The sequence below is a fragment of the Callospermophilus lateralis genome, chromosome 13, assembly GCF_048772815.1.
Source record: "Callospermophilus lateralis isolate mCalLat2 chromosome 13, mCalLat2.hap1, whole genome shotgun sequence".
Taxonomy (NCBI): Eukaryota; Metazoa; Chordata; class Mammalia; order Rodentia; family Sciuridae; genus Callospermophilus; species Callospermophilus lateralis.
Genome location: NC_135317.1, coordinates 59394414 through 59413035, shown reverse-complemented (window position 1 = coordinate 59413035; position 18622 = coordinate 59394414). Strand labels below are relative to the sequence as shown.

Genomic DNA, 18622 nt, shown 5'->3' with positions numbered 1-18622 from the left:
CTCTGTTTAATTGTAACCTTAATGGTTCATGAATATTTATACATATTCATATCTGTCTGTTTTCTTTTTTCTTATTTCTAGCATTTTTGAAACTAATTATTTTTCATGGATCAGTTTTTTGAGGACTAGGATGTTTGATTAGTATATTTCAGTTTTGTTTTTATTCTTTTTTTAAATTTTTAAAATTTTTCCTTTATATAAAGTAATTTCTTTTTCTCTCACTTATCTGTTTCCCTTGATTCTCCTCTCTTTTCTTCTGCTAACAGCCTATCTCTATTGTTCTTTCACTCTTCCTTTAATTTTTTACTCTACCTCCTTTCCTCCTCCCTCATAATCATCACACCCTATATCACTTCTGTTCACTCCATGTCCACCATTCAAAATAGTAAACCCTTTTTCAAATTTACTGTTTTTATTGTTGGCAATAACCCGTCATATCATTTCTGTTTATTTTGACATCATAAACATCATTGGTTTAACGCTGTATATTGTTTGCATTGGCAGCTGTTATTATTTTTCTCTCCATAAATGCTGAGGTAAATAGAAACCTTAGGGACACTATAAGTTCACAGGGTAGAATCTCCACTGCCTCAGATCCATAGTGTTAGATAGACACACAAACAACATGGAAAAGCAAGGGAACAATCACCCCTACCAAATCAAGATACTTCAATAATAGAATCCATTGACACCATTTCTTTCTCTGAAGAAATGTCAGAGAAGGAGTTTAGAATATACATAGTCAAACTTATTTGTGAGATAAAGGATGATGTAAGGGGTAAAATCAGAGAGAAAAATATAGGAAGTGAAAGATCACTACAATAAAGAGAGAGAGATTCTGAAAAAAAATCAAGCAAAAATTCTCAAAATGAAGGAATCAATAAACCAAATTATAAATTCAATGGAAAGCATCACCAATAGACTAGACCACTTGGAAACCAGAGTTTCAGGCAATGGAGACAAATATATAATCTTGAAAATAAAGTTGCCATGGAGAAAAGATGTTAAGAGACTATGAACACCAGCTGGGCATGGTGGCATCCAGCTGTAATCCCAGCTGCTTGGGAGGCTGAAATAGGAGGATCATGAGTTCAAAGCTAGCTTCAGCGAAAAATGAGGTGCTAAGCTACTCAGTGAGACACTGTCTCTAAATAAAATACAAAATAGGGCTGGGGATGTGGCTCAGTGGTTGAGTGCCCTTGAGAGTTCAATCCAAAGTAACAAAAAAAATAAAGAGAGAAAGAGTGAGACTATGAACAGAACTTCCAAGAAATGCAGGATGTCATGAAAAGGCCTAATTTAAGATTTATCAGGATAGATGAAGGTGCAGACATGCAAACCAATGGAATGCACAATCTTTTCAATGAAATAATATGAGAAAATGTCCCAAACCTTAAGAATAAAATGGAAAATCAATACAAGAAAGCTTACAAAATCCCAAGTATACAAAATTACAACAGACCCACACCAAAGCATTTTATTATTAAAATGCTTAAAATACAGAACAAGGATAGAATTTTAAAGGCCACCAGAGAAAATGGACAGATCGCATTTAGAAGGAAACCAATCTGACCTCCCATGATTTCTCAACCCAAACCCTAAAAGCTAAGTCTTAAATAATAAATACAAAGCTCTGAAAGAAAATGAATGCCAGCCAAGATTACTATACCCACAAAATTAAGTTACGGAATTAATGATAAAATAAAAACCTTCCATGATAAACAAAAGTTAAAAGAATTCACATCTAGAAAGCCTGTACTACAGTATATTTATAATTAAATATATCATGAAGAAGTAATGAAAAATAAAACTGAAAACAAAGGAAGAACAACACTAGAAGAATAATCAGTCAATGGAGAAATTAATTCAAATTAAAATAAATCAAAATTACAGGGAATGAAAACCATTTCTCAATAATATTGAATGTTAATGGCCTAAACTCTTGAATCAAAAGACATAGACTGGCAGATTGGATTAAAAGACAAGACCCAACAATATGCTGTCTCCAAGAGACTCACCTCATAGGCAAAGAAGGTAAAAGGATAGGGAAAAAATATATCATTCACATGAATCACATAAACAAGCAAGGGTTTTTATCCTCATATCAACTAAAGTGGACTTTAAGCCAAAGTTAATTAGCAGGAACAAAGAAGATCATTTCATACTGCTTAAGGGAATTATATATCAATAAGACATAACAATCATAAATAGTTATGTTCCCCAAAATGGAGCATTTGTGTATATCAAACAAACCCATCGCAATTTTAAGAATCAAATAGACCACAACACAATAATACTGCATGACTTTAACACACCTCTCTCACTATTCAATAGATCCTCCAAGCAAAAAGTAAATAAAAAAGTTATTGAACTAAAAAATACAATTAATAATTTAGACTTAACAGATACATATAAACTATTTCATCCATCAGTGACTGAATACACTTTCTTCTCAGCGGCACACAGATCATTCTCTAAAACAGATCATATATTGGGCCACAAAACAACTCAACAAATACAAACAAGTAGAAATGATGCCTTGCATTCTATCAGATTATAATGGAATAAAATTAGAAATCAACAATAAAATAAAAAATAGAAGCTACATTAACACCTGGAGACTAAATAATACACTATTGAATGATCAATGGAAAGCAGAAGAAATCAGGGATAGAATTAACAAATACTTAGAGGTAAATGAAAATAGCAATAAGAAAATTTCTGGGATACTATAAAGGCAGTTCCAAGAGGAAAGTTCATTGCATTGAGATCATACATTAAAAGAATAGAAAGTTGGACTGGGGGTGTGGCTCAAATAGTAGTGTGCTCACCTGGCATGCACAAGGCACTGGATTCGATCCTCAGCACCACATAAAAAAATAGAAGATATTGTGTCAACAAATAAATAATCTAATATTACATCTCAAAGCCATAGAAAGAGAAGAAGAAATCAGCATCTAAAGTAGCAGGAAAAGAAAAGAGAATTCATTATTGCTGAACATAAATATCTAGTCTAGTTTCTTATAAATGAATCAAATATCAATGGTGACATAATGATGATATTTTCAGAAAAATTATTTCATATATTTCAAGAGGCTATTAAAATATTGAATGTTAATAAGTGCCTTTTAAAAGTTTGATAAAATATTTAAATTATTTTTAATATACCACCTAAAAAGTTACAAATAAAAATCATCTAAAATATGTTTACTGACAAAATTTTGAGCACAAGTAAGCCGAATTTGTATATTGACAGACTCCCAGAAAATTTATAGAAATCATATGTTGGATTGGATATTTTTTCTTTCAAAGATTGGAACAGATGGCTGTGGAAAACAAACTTGTGCAACCTTAGCCTGTTATGTGGCAGAACACAAACTATACCGAGTGCCTGTATCTCGCAATTATGCCTACACAGAATTCAAAGAAGTTCTTAAAAAGGTGTTTCTTCAAACAGGGTTAGAAGGGAATGCCACTGTTCTGATGGTTTCTAACTTATCCCTAGAACATGTAAGTGCTTTCTGTCTTTATTATTTGTTAAAGTTTGATATTTATGTACCCCCAAGTAATTTGATATTTAAAAAGAAAATACTTATACATAGTCCAATTAGCCTACTATATTAATTCTTTTCATTATTCTTTGCCCTTGCCTAATCATAGCACACAGAGTTCATGTATTTGTAATCATGCCATAGTTTTGAATAATTGTAGTCTGCTGAAAGGAGTGGGAACTTTTGTTCGAAAACTTATTTTTATTCTCAAAAGCAAAATGTTTCCTACTTTCATAATAATTCTTCAGGTAGAGTTTCTTTCCCTGCTTTTTCTCTTCTCTTTCCTATCTCATTGGATTTGAAACCCTAATAGAGAGATGAACTTGGTTAAGTGAAAACAATCCCTTTACCTTGTTATTTCTAGTTTGTTTACTATTCAAACTCAAATGTAGATATATTCAGGGTTTCTGTGAACTGCTTGAAGCAAGATTCCTGCTCAGTTCATTACTATACCCATCCTCCCTTACCTCTTGCTTCAGTACTTAATGTAGACATGCGACATACTGTCAATACCAAGTATATATTTCTCTAATATCTGAATGAATGGATGGATCAATGAAGCTTATTTTGACTCAGAAAAAAATGTATATTTGATGGAATTGAATCAAGAAGTTAGCTTGCTTTTAAAAAAAAGAAAAGCCTCAGTTCCCCTTAAATACTATTATTTTCTCAGTTTGTTAGGAGCAGAATATATGAATAATTTACTCATTCCTGACTAAATATATGTTTCACCTAAGAAATTACTTTTGGAAGATTTGAGCTACACTGTCAGTTCAGGAAAAATACCTAACTTGTTTGAAAATGAAGAGCTGGATTCTATCGCAATGAGGATTCGATCTTTGGCTGAACAATCTGGCTATGTGGATGACAGACAATCTTTACTTGCATTCTTCCAAAAGGTACTTTTTGTGGATTAACTTTTTCAAAATGTCATGTTAAATTAAAACCAGACCACATTTATAATTATGTATAAGATTTTCAAGTTAAATATGAGTTTTTAAAGCCAAACTAATGATCACTATCCCTAAACACAGACACTCCATATCTTAGATATGTCAAAGATTAACAACTATTTGAGTCTGTCTGGTTATCAACAGTTTAAAAAAAATAGTTATGCTGTAGGCAATACAAATTTTTGTTAAAAGAACCCAAGATTATTTTTCAGATTCTTTCCCAGTTAATGAGGTTTCTTTTCAACTATGTTGGAAACAAATCAGGAAGAGTATAAAATAAGAATTTTCTCATTCCTTTGAGTAGCCCTAGAATTGACCAGAAGATGATGGATACGAAAGAAATTGGCCAAAGAGAACAAGCAATATTCATAATGAACTGAGCAGCAGGAGTCTGTGAAAGACCAGTCTGATGATATATACACAGACTAGACCAATGACTTGGACCTTCTGTGTTTTTCCACACACTGGGTATCCATGGCTTACTAAATGGGTGGCCATGATTATTCAAGCCACAGTGTTCACTGGGGATGGACCACTGGTTAACTTATATCTAGTGCCAGGTTTTTCTACCTTGGGGTCATTTGAAATTTGAACCTGGTCTCCCAACATTCCTCAAAAGACCCTTAGTATCTACTGCAAGAGGATATTGTAATAAAACAAAATCCAGAAATGGAATCCACAGTTGATAGGGAACGTGTGCAATATGAATGAATACTCAGATTGAGTTATATTTTCAGATTCTATGGTAGAAAAAACAAATGTCATCCTGATAATTTGTAGTACTCTAATGCCTTGTTATAGTAATTAGTTTATTAAATAGATTGTGAGTGGGAAGGAATAACAAATTCTGATTTGGAATATGGAGAATAGTACACTCCAGAAATGAAAAACCAAGAGCCCCAGTTAGAAGTCAATTTTAATATACATATATATATATATATATATATATATATATATATATATATGTAATACATGCTTTCAAAAAGTATTTGCTGCATCTTATAATAAAAATAAAATAATAAAGGTACACTTTAAACTATTAACTTTGGATACTTTCAGGTTGCAGTTTGGGGAAGGGTCAAAAAAAGAGAAGTACTTTCATTTTTACTTTAAACATTTCTGTATTGTATGAAATTTGCATTAAAAAGTTTTATTTGCCTTTATAAATTTTTTCAGTCAAAAAGGAGGGGAAAAAAAGAAATATCTTACCCTTTAGTCTTTTTTCAACTTTACCATACTTACAAAGCAAAATGTGTTGCTTGATAGTTGAAGATATTATCATTTTGTACAAGGTGGACTCGGAGTTAAAAGGAACAATGATTCACTGAGGCTGCTTTCAGGAATGTAAATGTATTATAAAGTGACATATGGACATAAGGAAGGAATCTGCCCATGGCCAATACTGCCAAGAACAGGGTCAGATGAGGAAAAGCAATACAGGCAAATTTCAAAGAAAGTAGCACTTCACCTGGGACCTGCTAAAAAAAAAGATGTATATCATCTAGCATTGCTTAGCCATAATCCTTTAGCTGTGAGAGTTTATTACTACCTCCTCCGGTGCCCTATTTGTTCTGTGGGTCTTTTCTTTCTCTCTGTACCTTTCAGCTTTAATTCACCAGATCATTTCTCACTTTGAGTTTTGTGGGTCTCTAAAAGCACACCACCCTAGAAAAAAAGAGTCAAATAGTCAGCCCCATGGTCATCTGATATAAGGTCCCCTACTCAACAAAACTCTAGTACCAAACCCCTTCATAAAAGAGGGTTCTGAGTCCAAACTTCTCCTACTGGGTCCATCCAACAGAAGCCAAGAGGGTATCGTCACATAAAGGAGTTCTCAGAATGGCTCTGTGGACTGTGAGTTCCCTGGGAAGGACTCTGTTGCTGGCAGACACTCAATGCACAATTAATCAGTCTCTAGTCCACCCACTAAGGAAAGAACTGAAGCATATTTTAAATGGAATTGTCAATATAATATTTTTCCAAAGTACTGAATTACATTTTAACAAAATGTTTTCATTAATTTTCAGAGAATACATAAATATCTTCATATTTTTATAATCATGAGTCCTGCAGGACCTAACCTGCGCCAAAATTGTAGAGCATACCCTTCTATGATTAGCTCCTGCACAATGGATTGGTACCATAAGTGGCCAGAAGAAGCTCTCCTTCTTGTAGCCAACTCTTTCTTAATGGAAAAGGTGGATTTAGAGAACAAAGAGGTAAATATCTAAAGTAAGTGAAGGTTTCATTTTATTACTAGCATCTGATAGCATTGTATCTCTGAATAGCAATGAATCCTAGATGGGCAAAAATAGGCAACTTCTAAGGCAAATTATAAAATGGGTCAATTGTTCATCTTGACTCCTCATCAGTTCCCGATCTTTTTTGCCCCCTTACCCACCCTATTTCAATTACGCTCAGATTCTGCACTGCCTGGGTGTCTTCACTATTCTACCCCCCATGGTAAACAGAGATTTCCATGAAGGAAAACCACCTGCATTTTGCATAGCAGATCCTATGGTAAGGATTCTGCAGCCTTCTGAGTATGCCTTGTAAATTGCTCAGCTTGACTATAACAGCAAAATTATAAAAAAATTAGAACAAAAACCACAACATACAATTAGCTCCAAATTTATGAGCCATAAGTAAGAATCTATTCTAGAGTGATTAAAGACCTCATATAACCCAAATGATAGAAAGGGGGATAAGAGTGCTGACAAAAGAAGATGTTAATGCCTGGAGCCTGAAACTCAAGGCAGGACTTAGAAACAGACTGTATTTTGCTTGTCCAAGTGTCCAAAGATGGCAAAACCCAAGAAGAATAGAGGCAAGTGGAACTAGAAAGAAAATGTATCTGGGTTAAAAGTGACCGGTATTATCTGGGATTGGTGGAGTGGAAATGGATAGTCAGGACTCAATTATGTCTAAACCTAAATTCTCTCCCAATGTAAGCAAATGGGATGCCATTTCTATTCTGGTTTTTACCCACCTATGCATCCTTTGGTCCCTCACATTTTTGTAGCTCTGTTTTACTCAAGGAAACTTCTTTGAGTATCTTGCTGCTGATAACCATTTAAGAAAGGAATTGAGAGATGAAAAAACCACCATAATCCCTGGCCACTGATGCTGGTGCCCTAAGTCCTTGCTGTAGCAAAAATAAGGGTGAAGCCTAAGAGAATGAGTTTATATGCCGTTAATCTTTAGTTATATGATTTCCTCTTCTTACCTCTCCACTATCCCGATTATTAAAGTTTATAAGTTCATGGTCCCATTTAGCCAGGATCTTTCTCTACATCTCCACATCTCAGAAATGATAAACTATTTCTAGTTATTGACAGTGTTCAGTTTTCTTTTATTTATGTAAATCCATATTGCTCTTTTTAATCCTTAAAAAATTATTATTCTTCAGAACTTAAATGAAAATTTTGCCCCAACATGTGTTCAAATCCACAAAAGCATAAATGACTTGATCCCAAAATATTTTCAAGAAACTGGAAGGCATTATTATATCACTCCCAGAACCTACTTGCAGTTCATGGAAACATTTTCATACATTTTGAGGTCACAAAAAGAGGAAATGCAAATAAAGAGGTAAGACTTTGAGACCAAATAATAAACATGTATTTTATATTGGTGCTTTTATTTGTAAAATGTTGATCTCAATTTACCTTTTCCATGGGGGAAAAAGCTAAATATTGCAGAATTTTTAAGATCTATGGAAGTTGTCAATAACTATTTATTGTCTCAAGACAGTAGTTTTCAAACATATTTTAAGAAACAAAAATTTACAGTTGTGGCTAGCTCATGATGATAAATGAAAGATTACCTGGTATGAACTGCTGTAATGTTTGCATGCAACTTTATCTGACATTTACATTCTTTACTAGTCAGGCTTTCCTTAACTAACCCCATTGGAAGTGGTTCCCCTTTATTATATTGCATTTATAACATTTATTATCTGGAATTTTGAGAAAGCTATATAGAATTCTAGCTTCATATTGAGAATATGAAATAAAATATTACTTGACATGTAATATCAGTGAAATCAGTATTTATGTTCAAATTAATACTCAACAGAAAGTGTCTCAACCCAGCAAATTGCTTCAATTGAACCATAGAGGACCTATTTTATTTATGTATAAGTTGACAGTACTTGTCAGATTTTCATCTCAAAATTCAGTAATGCTGCCAAAATAAGTTGGAAAACCAATGCTTTGGCCCTTAGCATCAGATACTTTGTAGTTACTAGAATATTAGCTGCATCAGATTTTTATTACTAGGGTTTTATAACTACTTTCTTTTATACTGGCTCAAACTTAATGTTTTTAACAAAAATTAATATTTTAGCTTATAGTTCTACAGGCCAGAGGATCATTGGACTTGACTAGGTTTATATTTTATTGTCTCATAGACTCATGTCTAGGTATTGGTCAGGCTGAATTTTTATCCAAAGCTCTAGATGAAATATGCTTCCAAGATTTTGAAAATTTTAAACTGTTCTAATTTATCTTCATAGATAATATTAATATTTTATTGGAAGCTGGGCTCAGAAGCGCACACTTGTAATCTAAGCAGCTCGGGGGGCTGAGAAAGGAGGATCAAGAGTTTAAAGCCAGCCTCAGCAAAAAAAAAAAAAAAAAAAAAAAACTAGGTGCTAAGCAACTCAGTGAGATCCTGTCTCTAAGTAAAATACAAAATAGGGTTGAGGATGTGGCTCAGTGGTTGAGTGCCCCTGAGAGTTCAATCCCCAGTACCAAAACAAAACAAAAAAGCTTCTTTTTTGTCTCACTAAATGTCCTGACTCAGGTTTAGCTTAGCCTCAGCCTCAATTTAAGTGAACTGGATGCAGGGCAATGTGATTTTTCATCACTACTCATCTTAAGTAGTGTCTGCCACAGGACTTTTCCTGTGTTTTTATTCAAAGCAAAGAGCTAAGAGTTAAATTAGTTGCAGTTAAACCTTGCCTTGTATGACCTGTGTGGAGACATGAAAGGTTGTCAAGCCCATCTGATACAACCATTTCTCTACAAGTTCACCCCCCAACCTGTTATGTGACCAGCTAACAATTATTTTTTAAAATAAGCCACTTTATCAGATGCCCTAATTAATTGTACCAAAAGGGGTTTGGACCAAATCCATGTTTGTCTTAGGGAATACTGAATGAGAGTAGTCATGTCTGTGACTCCCTCTTGGAGAATAGAACACAGCCAGGCTCCCTATCTGGAGTCAAACCAGTTAAAAATGTTATTCATCCAGGTGCATCAAGAAGTACTGACAATCATACATACTCTGCCTCAACTGGCCAACAGAACGTGCATGGCAATGTGATTTTTCATCACTACTGATGATAAAGAATTTAGATTAGTTTGCCTGTGACAGGAAGCATAAGCCTGATGTTTTCATAAGAAGTTGTAGCTGTCTTTGGAGGATTGTAAGTTCAAAAGTGACTTTGGCAACTTAAGGAGAACCTGTCTCAAAATAAAAAATAAAAAGGCCTGGGGATGTAGCTCAGTGATAGAGTACCCCTGGGCTCAACCCCCAGTACTGCAAAAGAAGGAGGAGGAGGAAAAGGAGGGGGGAAAGGAGGAAGAAAACACAGAGGAGAGGCCTTGATAGTAGTATTTTGCTAATGTGGGTTTAAAGTCTAATTTCATTAAGTTTTTGTTAACAACATCACATAGGGCAGGACTAACACAATACTAGAGCAGTTAGCTAGTCTGTAAATATAATGAGGTTACAGGAATCATATCAAAGTTCAGAAAGTTAATCTGGTTATATTGCTCAACTAGTCTTTCTACTAGAGCTGGCAGCTCCTGAGAAATTTCTGTAAGATTAAAATTTTTGTTGATCATCAGTTAAATTGGAAGTGATGGCAACAGCCTAAGTAAATTGGCAAGGTGCTCTACAGACTAGAGGTAAGAGTGATAAATGGGCCTTCCTTCCATTCCTAACTCCTGTCATCTAAGGTATCCTCTCCTTACCTGCCAGGGATGTTGCCATCCATTCGCAGCCATGTGGTCAGTACATTTGAGTGTCAACTGGTGCTCAAAAAAGTTTTGTATTTTTGGATTAGGGATGTTCACATGTATTAAGAAGGTATAAGACAAAACAAAATATTAGCAAATATAATTTGATAGTATATAAAAGTAATTTTACATCATGGCCAAACCAGGGATGTAGGACTGGCTCAGTATTTGAAAGTCAATCAATATATTCAGCATATTAATAGACCTAGCAGAAAAATCACACGATATATCAAATTAATGCAAAAAAGTGTTGCAATTACTTTCCCTTTTGTTAGTCTTCCTCATGTCTTATCCACACATGTGCCTGGATAGCTCAACAATTTCTTCCTTGCATTCATCATATTATCCTAGAATATCTTCCACCAGAGCCACCCTAAGGGTCGTCACTTTATATTTGTGATGATTTATCATCAATATCCATAACAGGCCAATATCTAGCAAGTATAGCTAGGTGGTAGAAGAAGTATGAGGCGATAGTTCCCCATTTTCCAACTCTTCCTTGCTATGCACAAATTCCCTTACCCCAGTTTTCCAGGGGTAAACATGGGATAAGAAAAACTGGGAAGAGTTGATTATGTGGTTTGGGTCTCTTATAGCCAATTAGGACTTTTTCTCCACCCCAAACCTCATAATTAAATATTCTATTTAAATTGGAGGTGCCCTTCTAGAGAATTATCATATTTAAAGCCCAAATGGCCTGTCAAGGATATGCTCCACTAGAAGATAAGTCTCAGATTTCCAGTTTTCTTTTTCAGATTTTCCCTAAAGTTCGTTTTATTTTTAATGTACCCATTCTTTATCAAATTGAGGGACTTTCTCTTGATTCTTAGTTTTATAGGAGTTTTTATCATGATGAATGGATAAAAAAAATTGTGGATAAAGTAATTGAAAATTACTCAGCCACAAAGACATTTTCCAGTAAATGGGTAGATCTGGAGACTAATGTGCTAAATGAAATAAGCCAATCCCAAAAAACCAAAGGTCAAATGTTTTCTCTGATATGTGGGAGCTAAACCACAATAAAGGCAGGGAGGGGAGGAAAAGAAGTTCAGTAGATTAGATAAAGGGGAATGAAGGGACGGGATGGGGGATAGGAATAGGAAAGACAGTAGAATAAATACATAATTTTCCTATGTATATATATGAAAATAAGTGAATCCTATCATGATATGTATCTACAAGAATGGGGTCCTAATCAGAATAAGATATATGTTTCATGCTTGTATAATTTTTTATCAAAAATGGATTCTACTATATAGAATATACTATGTATGATTAAAAAGAAACAATTTTAAAAAAGAGTTATTTTCATGAATTTTATCATGGTCAATATAATGATTTACTTTCAAATACTGAACTAGTCTTCCATCCCTGGAATTAACCCCATTTGGCCTTTGATATGCTATCAAATTATGTCACTAATATTTTGTTGTCTTACACCTTTTTAATACAGGTTGTTGAGCATCCCTGAACTTTGGATCCATCATCCCTAATCTAAAAATCCAAAATCCGAAACTTTTTGAGCACCAACATAATGCTGAAAAAGTTTCAGACTTTGCATTTTCAGGTAAGGGAGGCTCAACTGGAAAGATCTATGGAAATATTCCAAAACTTGAAAAACTCCCAAATCTGAAACACTTCTGGGTCCAAGCACTTCAGACCCAAAAGACTCAGCCCAGGCTTTCTTTTTCCTTCAGGTGCCGTTTCCACATGGGTCAATCCAAGATCCTGGAAGCAACCACACTAGTTACAGAAATGCAGGAGGAGCTCTTGATTCTTGGCCCTAAAATAGAACAGAAAACAAAGGTATGTTTGATTTTAAATCTCTTAAATATTTTATAGTCTAACCTAGACCATTGTTTGAACACAAAGACTCAGGTACCTGGCAAAGGTGACTTAGAATTCTAATTGCACTATCATGCACCTGTGCAAACTTGAAGAAATTACTTTATCTCCTTTAGTTTCAATTTTCTTATTTGTAAAATGAGCGGGGTGAATTACAGCAATAACAGCAAAATAGTAACTTAATAACATTTTAATAATTTAGTGTGAACATTAGGTATATAACTAACTATAGAAGATTATACAGAGAGATTCCTTAGTTAAATCCATATGAAATATGCTGTGGTGACTTGTAGTCTATCAACTATTCTAAGTAGAAGTATTTCAGCTGACTTTGATAAATTTTATAATAACAAAATGAGCTATTTAAATTTCTCCTTTCAAAAGAGATCATGTTTCAAAATTTATTCTAAGAAAACTCATTTGGTTCATTAGGAAATAGAAGCTCTGATGGAAAAACTCGAGAAAGATTCACAAGTAGTTGAGAAAGTTCAGATACTTGTTAAACAGGATGAAGAAATTATGGCAGAAGAAGTAAGAATTGTGGAAGATTATGCTCAGGTAAAATTAAAATATAGACAATAAAAATATTTTAGATTTGAAAAATTATTTTCTAACCCCCAACGTAAACATCAGACCAACTATGAATGCTTTTTATTTTTATCCCAACAAATATTTATTGAGTCCTCACTACACAGCACACAATTAAATGAAAATAGGGAGTACAAAGATGCCTGGACCCTGTCCTTGACTAATCAGCACTCCTAGGAGGCTCTGATGGTTTCAATGACAGAAAATCATTCAAGACCATCTCAAAAATATATAACTATAGTACACTAATAAAAATTAATTAACTAATTAATTAATTTAAAAAATACATTTGGCCTCCAAAAGGAACGTCTGCAAGAAACTAAGCAGTTCTAGGACCTAGGTTCTTGGTTTATATCACTTCTTTTGTTCACCGAATAGTCCTATTTTTAAATCAGCTGTTCCTAACTATCCTGTCTGGTCAAAATACCAGCAGAACCCAGCATGATTCATCAGATTTCCCAGTGCTTAACTCTGTTCCATCAATAGTCTCTCATGCTATGGAGAGTGGGACTTCTTTCATGTCTTTGTTGAAGTAATTTTATCAATTAAAATAAACACACACACACACACACACACACACACCAGTATGTGTATAATTATTTATTTACAAATTACATATAAGTGCTACTGACATTGGCTAATATCCCAAAGCACAATAAAAACTTAGGACAAGGTTTATTCTGAACCATAGTGAATATGAATATGTAGTTCAAGTAGTCCTCTTGCTAATTTCAAAATGTTTTGATTGGCTTTTTTTCAGATCTGACTAGCTCACCATTGATTTTTCCCTTGTAAACTGGCTCAAGAAAAGTTCATGTCAGGAATAAGAAAAGCATCAACCTGGCTTTTTTTTTTTTTTTTTTTTTTTTTTTTTTTTTTTTTTTTTTTTTTGCTGTCATTCTGCTTCCATTTATCAGCATTACTTGTTTTTTTAAGAGAGAGAGAGAATTTTTTAATATTTATTTTTTAGTTTGCAGCGGACATAACATCTTTATTTGTATGTGGTGCTGAGGATAGAACCCAGCGCCTGCCAGGCAAACACGCTACCACTTGAGCCACATCCCCAGCCAATCAGCATTACTTTCAATCCAAAGTTCCCTGTCAGAAATCTTTTCAAGCTACATACCCATTTTTGATTGCCACAGTCTGGCTGGGCACAAATCACGAGCCACTCAAGCAGGAACAAACTTTATTTCCGAACTCCACCAGCACACTCTACACACTCTCCCTGGGAACCTCTCTCTAACGCCACCCACGTGGCTCCTCCTGGCACACACCACACCAACCGGAAATCCCTCCTCGGACCTTCCCCAACCAACTTGAACCCTCCAGGAATCCCTGCGAAAACTCCAAAGTAGCGGGAGAGCTCCAAAGCAGCGGGCACCGGAGGCAAGAGCCGCCCCATTGCCCGACAGTAAAGGTCAAATATACAATACAATCGATCCAGCATCACAGCAATTATATATAGCTTAACTCAAATCATCATCTCAATGGTTCGCTGACATCACCTTTCAAACATTCCCTCTGGCAAATGCCAGGCGTCATTCTGACCCGCTGGGGCTCTCAACATTTGATAGTTTACAACTTTCCTCCAACTTTATAAACTCATTATTGACAATATCATGAACATTTTTAGAATAACTGTCAAACTTGGAATAAGGGGTAATGGCATTTCAAGATCATTTGTGAGTGATTAATTTTAAATACTGTTTAAAATGACATTTATTGACCAGTTTTCCATCAAGTCCTCTTTATATAAGTATTTCCTGACATTTATGTTCTTTTCATTAATGTCAACATTTCTTCTAAACTTAGCAAGAAATATAAATTTTCCTAACATGATCATATGAGTTATTCTTCTTCATTACCTGGATTATTTAAAAACCCAGAGTCCCTTATATCCTCATGCAATTTTCCTCTTAATAAATTATTACTTTTGGTATGATCTAAAATTTCTCATTATGATTTGCTACTCACTGTACTTATAATCTCTAAAATCTAAAAGTGACTTATCAGTTAATTATTTTATTTCCTATTCCACAAGTTTGTAAATAGATATATGATAGAATTTATATTCAAGAAAGCACTTTTTTTCAATTATATTAGCATAATTTCTCACTTATTTCAATGAAGTTTTCAAAGCAGAACAATTATTACTTTAAAAACTATAAATTCTGATTTATTCTGTTTTTCACAATTCTCATTTAAGAAATCCATGGTAGATTTAGAATAGTAAATGATGCTTATCGAGTATACTCATACTTCCATTTTGAGTATGTGTCAGTGAAAATCCAAACCTTGGCTTACAATTTTTTACATCTAATAAATGGAAGGATTTTCAACAGATCAGCTCCTGACCAATACATAGCAAACTTTGTTTTCCCCCTGCTAACCACGTAATTTCTGCTGCCAAGCACAACAGGACAAGTTTATATTGTAGTATGACTTCTTACCCTGCACATTAATGTCACATCACCAGGAAAGTTTGAACAGTGGACAACAGAAGTATTTCTGGAAGCCATTCCCATTCCAGATAACTTACAATAACTTTATTATACAGGGAATTCATGGTGAGCAGCAGAAATATAATTCCTAATTCAGCTCCTTAGCTAGATCCCAAAAATGTCCACAGCCATGAAAGGATAGTTGACAATGAGTGAGGCAAAGTAGAAAGAGAAATTGGTCCTAAGTGAGTATAGTGAAAAAGTCTTATTTTAGCAAGTTTAACAAAAACATATGACCCTGCAAACGTATCAGCAGTGTTCCTGTCATGCACTTGGAAAGGATATGTAGAAGTAAAGAACTTTTTTAGCTCCACAGTAATCCCCCCTTTAACTGAACCACTCCTCAAAAGGGCATTCTTAATACTACACTGAGTCTAAAAGAGAAGGCAGAAGCCAATCAGTGTTTTTGCTTCTCAGTGATACTGTGTAGGGACTTTCTCAGAATCATGAAGAAGATAACATGGCACCTTCAGAATGCTCCAGTGCCCTGTCTTTCTGTGTGAGAACCCCACAACAATACTTTCTCATCAGGGATTATGAGATAATACACTACATTTAGGACTATGACCCATGTAAACATGTAAACAACAGTATAAGCATGTATGCACAGACCTAAGTCATCCAAGATACATAACTTACAGGCATTATAAAAATGTCAGATTATATTTTCCAGGTTCAACACATAAATATCTATTATATATATATAATCTATTTAAGAAATCTTGACATAAATATGTCATATCTGCAACTATATGCACTCATATGTATTTAGGGGCTTAAATTTTTATTACAGAAAACTGCCAATGAACTAAAAAGTGTGCTACCAGCTATAGAAAATGCAATTGTTGGTCTAAATGCCCTGGATAAATCTGATGTTGCTGAATTAAGGTAACTAATTCACTGAACTTTCTTCTGAGTTAGAACAGTTCAGATTAAATGATAAATTCATGATAAATGTTATTAATTCTCTACTGCAATTTTAGATTAATTCCTTTTTAACTCATCTTGTTTACTTCACATTTTTCATTATGTGTAGTATATACGCTATGGTGTCAATTTTATGATGCTATCAATTGCAAGGCATGTTGTAATTTTTAGAATTTTTTATTAGTACATTATATTTATACATAATATTGATGCTCATTTGATATAATTATACAAGCATGGAATTTGTTTCTAAGTCAGTCCCAGTACTTTCCCTTTCTCTCCCCTACTTCCTCCCCCTATTCCTTTCCTCTATTTGACCAGTCTTTCTCCTATTAATTAATAGTTTTTTAATTAGTGCACTATACACATACATAAAGGTGACATTCACTGTGGTGTATTCATATATGTACATAGTATAATATGATCAGTTTCATTCCCCTGTTCCTCCCTTTTCACCTCCCTCCTTTCTCCCCTCAATTCCCTTCTTCTACTTCTCAGATCTCTCTTCTGTTTTCATGGGACTCCCCCCCCCCCCCTTTTCTTTTTTTTCCCTTATTTTGGTTTGACTTCTGCATATAAAAGGAAACATTTGACTTTTGACTTCTTGGGTCCAGCTTATTTTACTTAGCATGATGTTCTTCAGTTTTATCTATTTAAGAAATCTTGCAAATGCCATATTTATTTCTTATTTTCATTCTTAATAATTGCCATTCTGGCTGAAGTGAGGTGAAATCTCATTCCCTGGTTGCTAGAGATGCTGAACATTTTTTCCATATATTTGTCAGCCATTTGTATTCTTCTTTTGAGAAGTGTCTGATTAATTTTTCCCCATTTATTAATTGTGTTGTTTGGGGTTTTGGTGTTAAGTTTTTGGAGTTCTTTAATACATTCCTATTAGAGGAGTATTTTTTAATTTTTTTTTAGTTGAGATGGACACAATACCTTTATTTTTATTTGTTTATTTTTATGTAGTGCTGAGGATCGAACCCAGGGCCTCACACATTCGAGGCAAGCAATCTGCCATTAAGCTATAACCCCAGCCCTAGAGGAGTATCTTGCAAATATTTCCTCCCATTCGGTAGGCTCTCTCTTCATACTTATAATCATTTCCTTTGCTAGGCAGTAGCTTTTTAATTTGATGCCATTCTACGTATTGATTCTTGGTTTTATTTCTTGGGCTTTCAAGGTCTTGTTAAGGAAGTTGGTGCCTGTGCCAATATCTTGGGAGTGTCAATTCCATGTTTTCTTCTAGCAGTTGCAAAGTTTCTGGTCTACTGCCTAGGTGTTTGATCCACTTTGACTTCTGCAATGAGATATAGGGACAAAGTTTCACTCTTCTACATATGGATATCCAGTTTTCCCAGTACGATTTGTTTTAAAAAGTATCTTTTCTTTCGACATATGCATCAGATGATTGTATCTCTATTGATTTATCTCTGTGTCTTCTATTCTATTCCATTATAAGGCATATTATTATTTTAAGAAAGAAAAAATACTGCTAATTAAACTATGATGTGCCATTTGTTATAAACTGAGTCCCAGCCTATGAGATGTAAAAATTTACATCTTAGAACTGGTAAAATACAGTATTACCTGAACTGTAGCTCCAAAAGTAAGAAGACAATATTTATGCCACCCTACTTAGCCAGTTTAGCTGTAGAGAGATTATAGTAGGAATGCATAGCTGCCCATCTGAGACTGCAGTGTTGGATGTTATCACAAGGTGTCACTGTGGGAAGTGCTTCCTCTGCTATGTCTTTTCCCAGTCTACACATTGTAGTGATTAAAAAGAAATGCTAAGAAAATACTGAAAGAAATTAAATAATTTAGAGTACAAAGATCTGATCCTGTTGATTCTAAGTTGAATCTGTCAGTAACATATTTTTAACTTGAGCTCTCCCATTGAACAAATAGAGTTTGCATATTATATCTTAGAATGTGTTTTTATTCTTTTTGCAAAGTAATATTTCAGTAAAAGATGTGGAAACATGGAACAAATCTACCATCGTATTTATAAACTGTATTAAATCTTGTAATAAGGATATAAAACAGTAGAAAGAAGTATTTTTTAAACAAAATTTTTTATGGTAAAGGACAGAAGCATACAGCCAGGTGCCATGGCACCTGCTGCAATTCCAACTGCTCAGGAGGCTGAAGCAGCAGTATCACAAATTCAGGGTCAGCCTGGGCAACTTAGAGAGATCCTGTCACAAAATATAACTAAAATA

The 18622-nt window shown here is 34.2% G+C and overlaps 1 protein-coding gene across 1 annotated transcript in view; it reads left to right on the top strand.

Annotated features, from left to right (window-relative positions):
* The window catches only part of Dnah14 (dynein axonemal heavy chain 14), a 343676-nt gene that overhangs the window by 231625 nt on the left and 93429 nt on the right, over positions 1–18622 (top strand). The window contains exons 54-60 of the mRNA XM_076872908.1: positions 3313–3510; positions 4289–4450; positions 6532–6723; positions 7914–8095; positions 12228–12336; positions 12808–12933; positions 16261–16355. Coding sequence (XP_076729023.1) covers positions 3313–3510; positions 4289–4450; positions 6532–6723; positions 7914–8095; positions 12228–12336; positions 12808–12933; positions 16261–16355 — 1064 coding nt within the window. The remainder of the gene's footprint in view (positions 1–3312; positions 3511–4288; positions 4451–6531; positions 6724–7913; positions 8096–12227; positions 12337–12807; positions 12934–16260; positions 16356–18622) is intronic.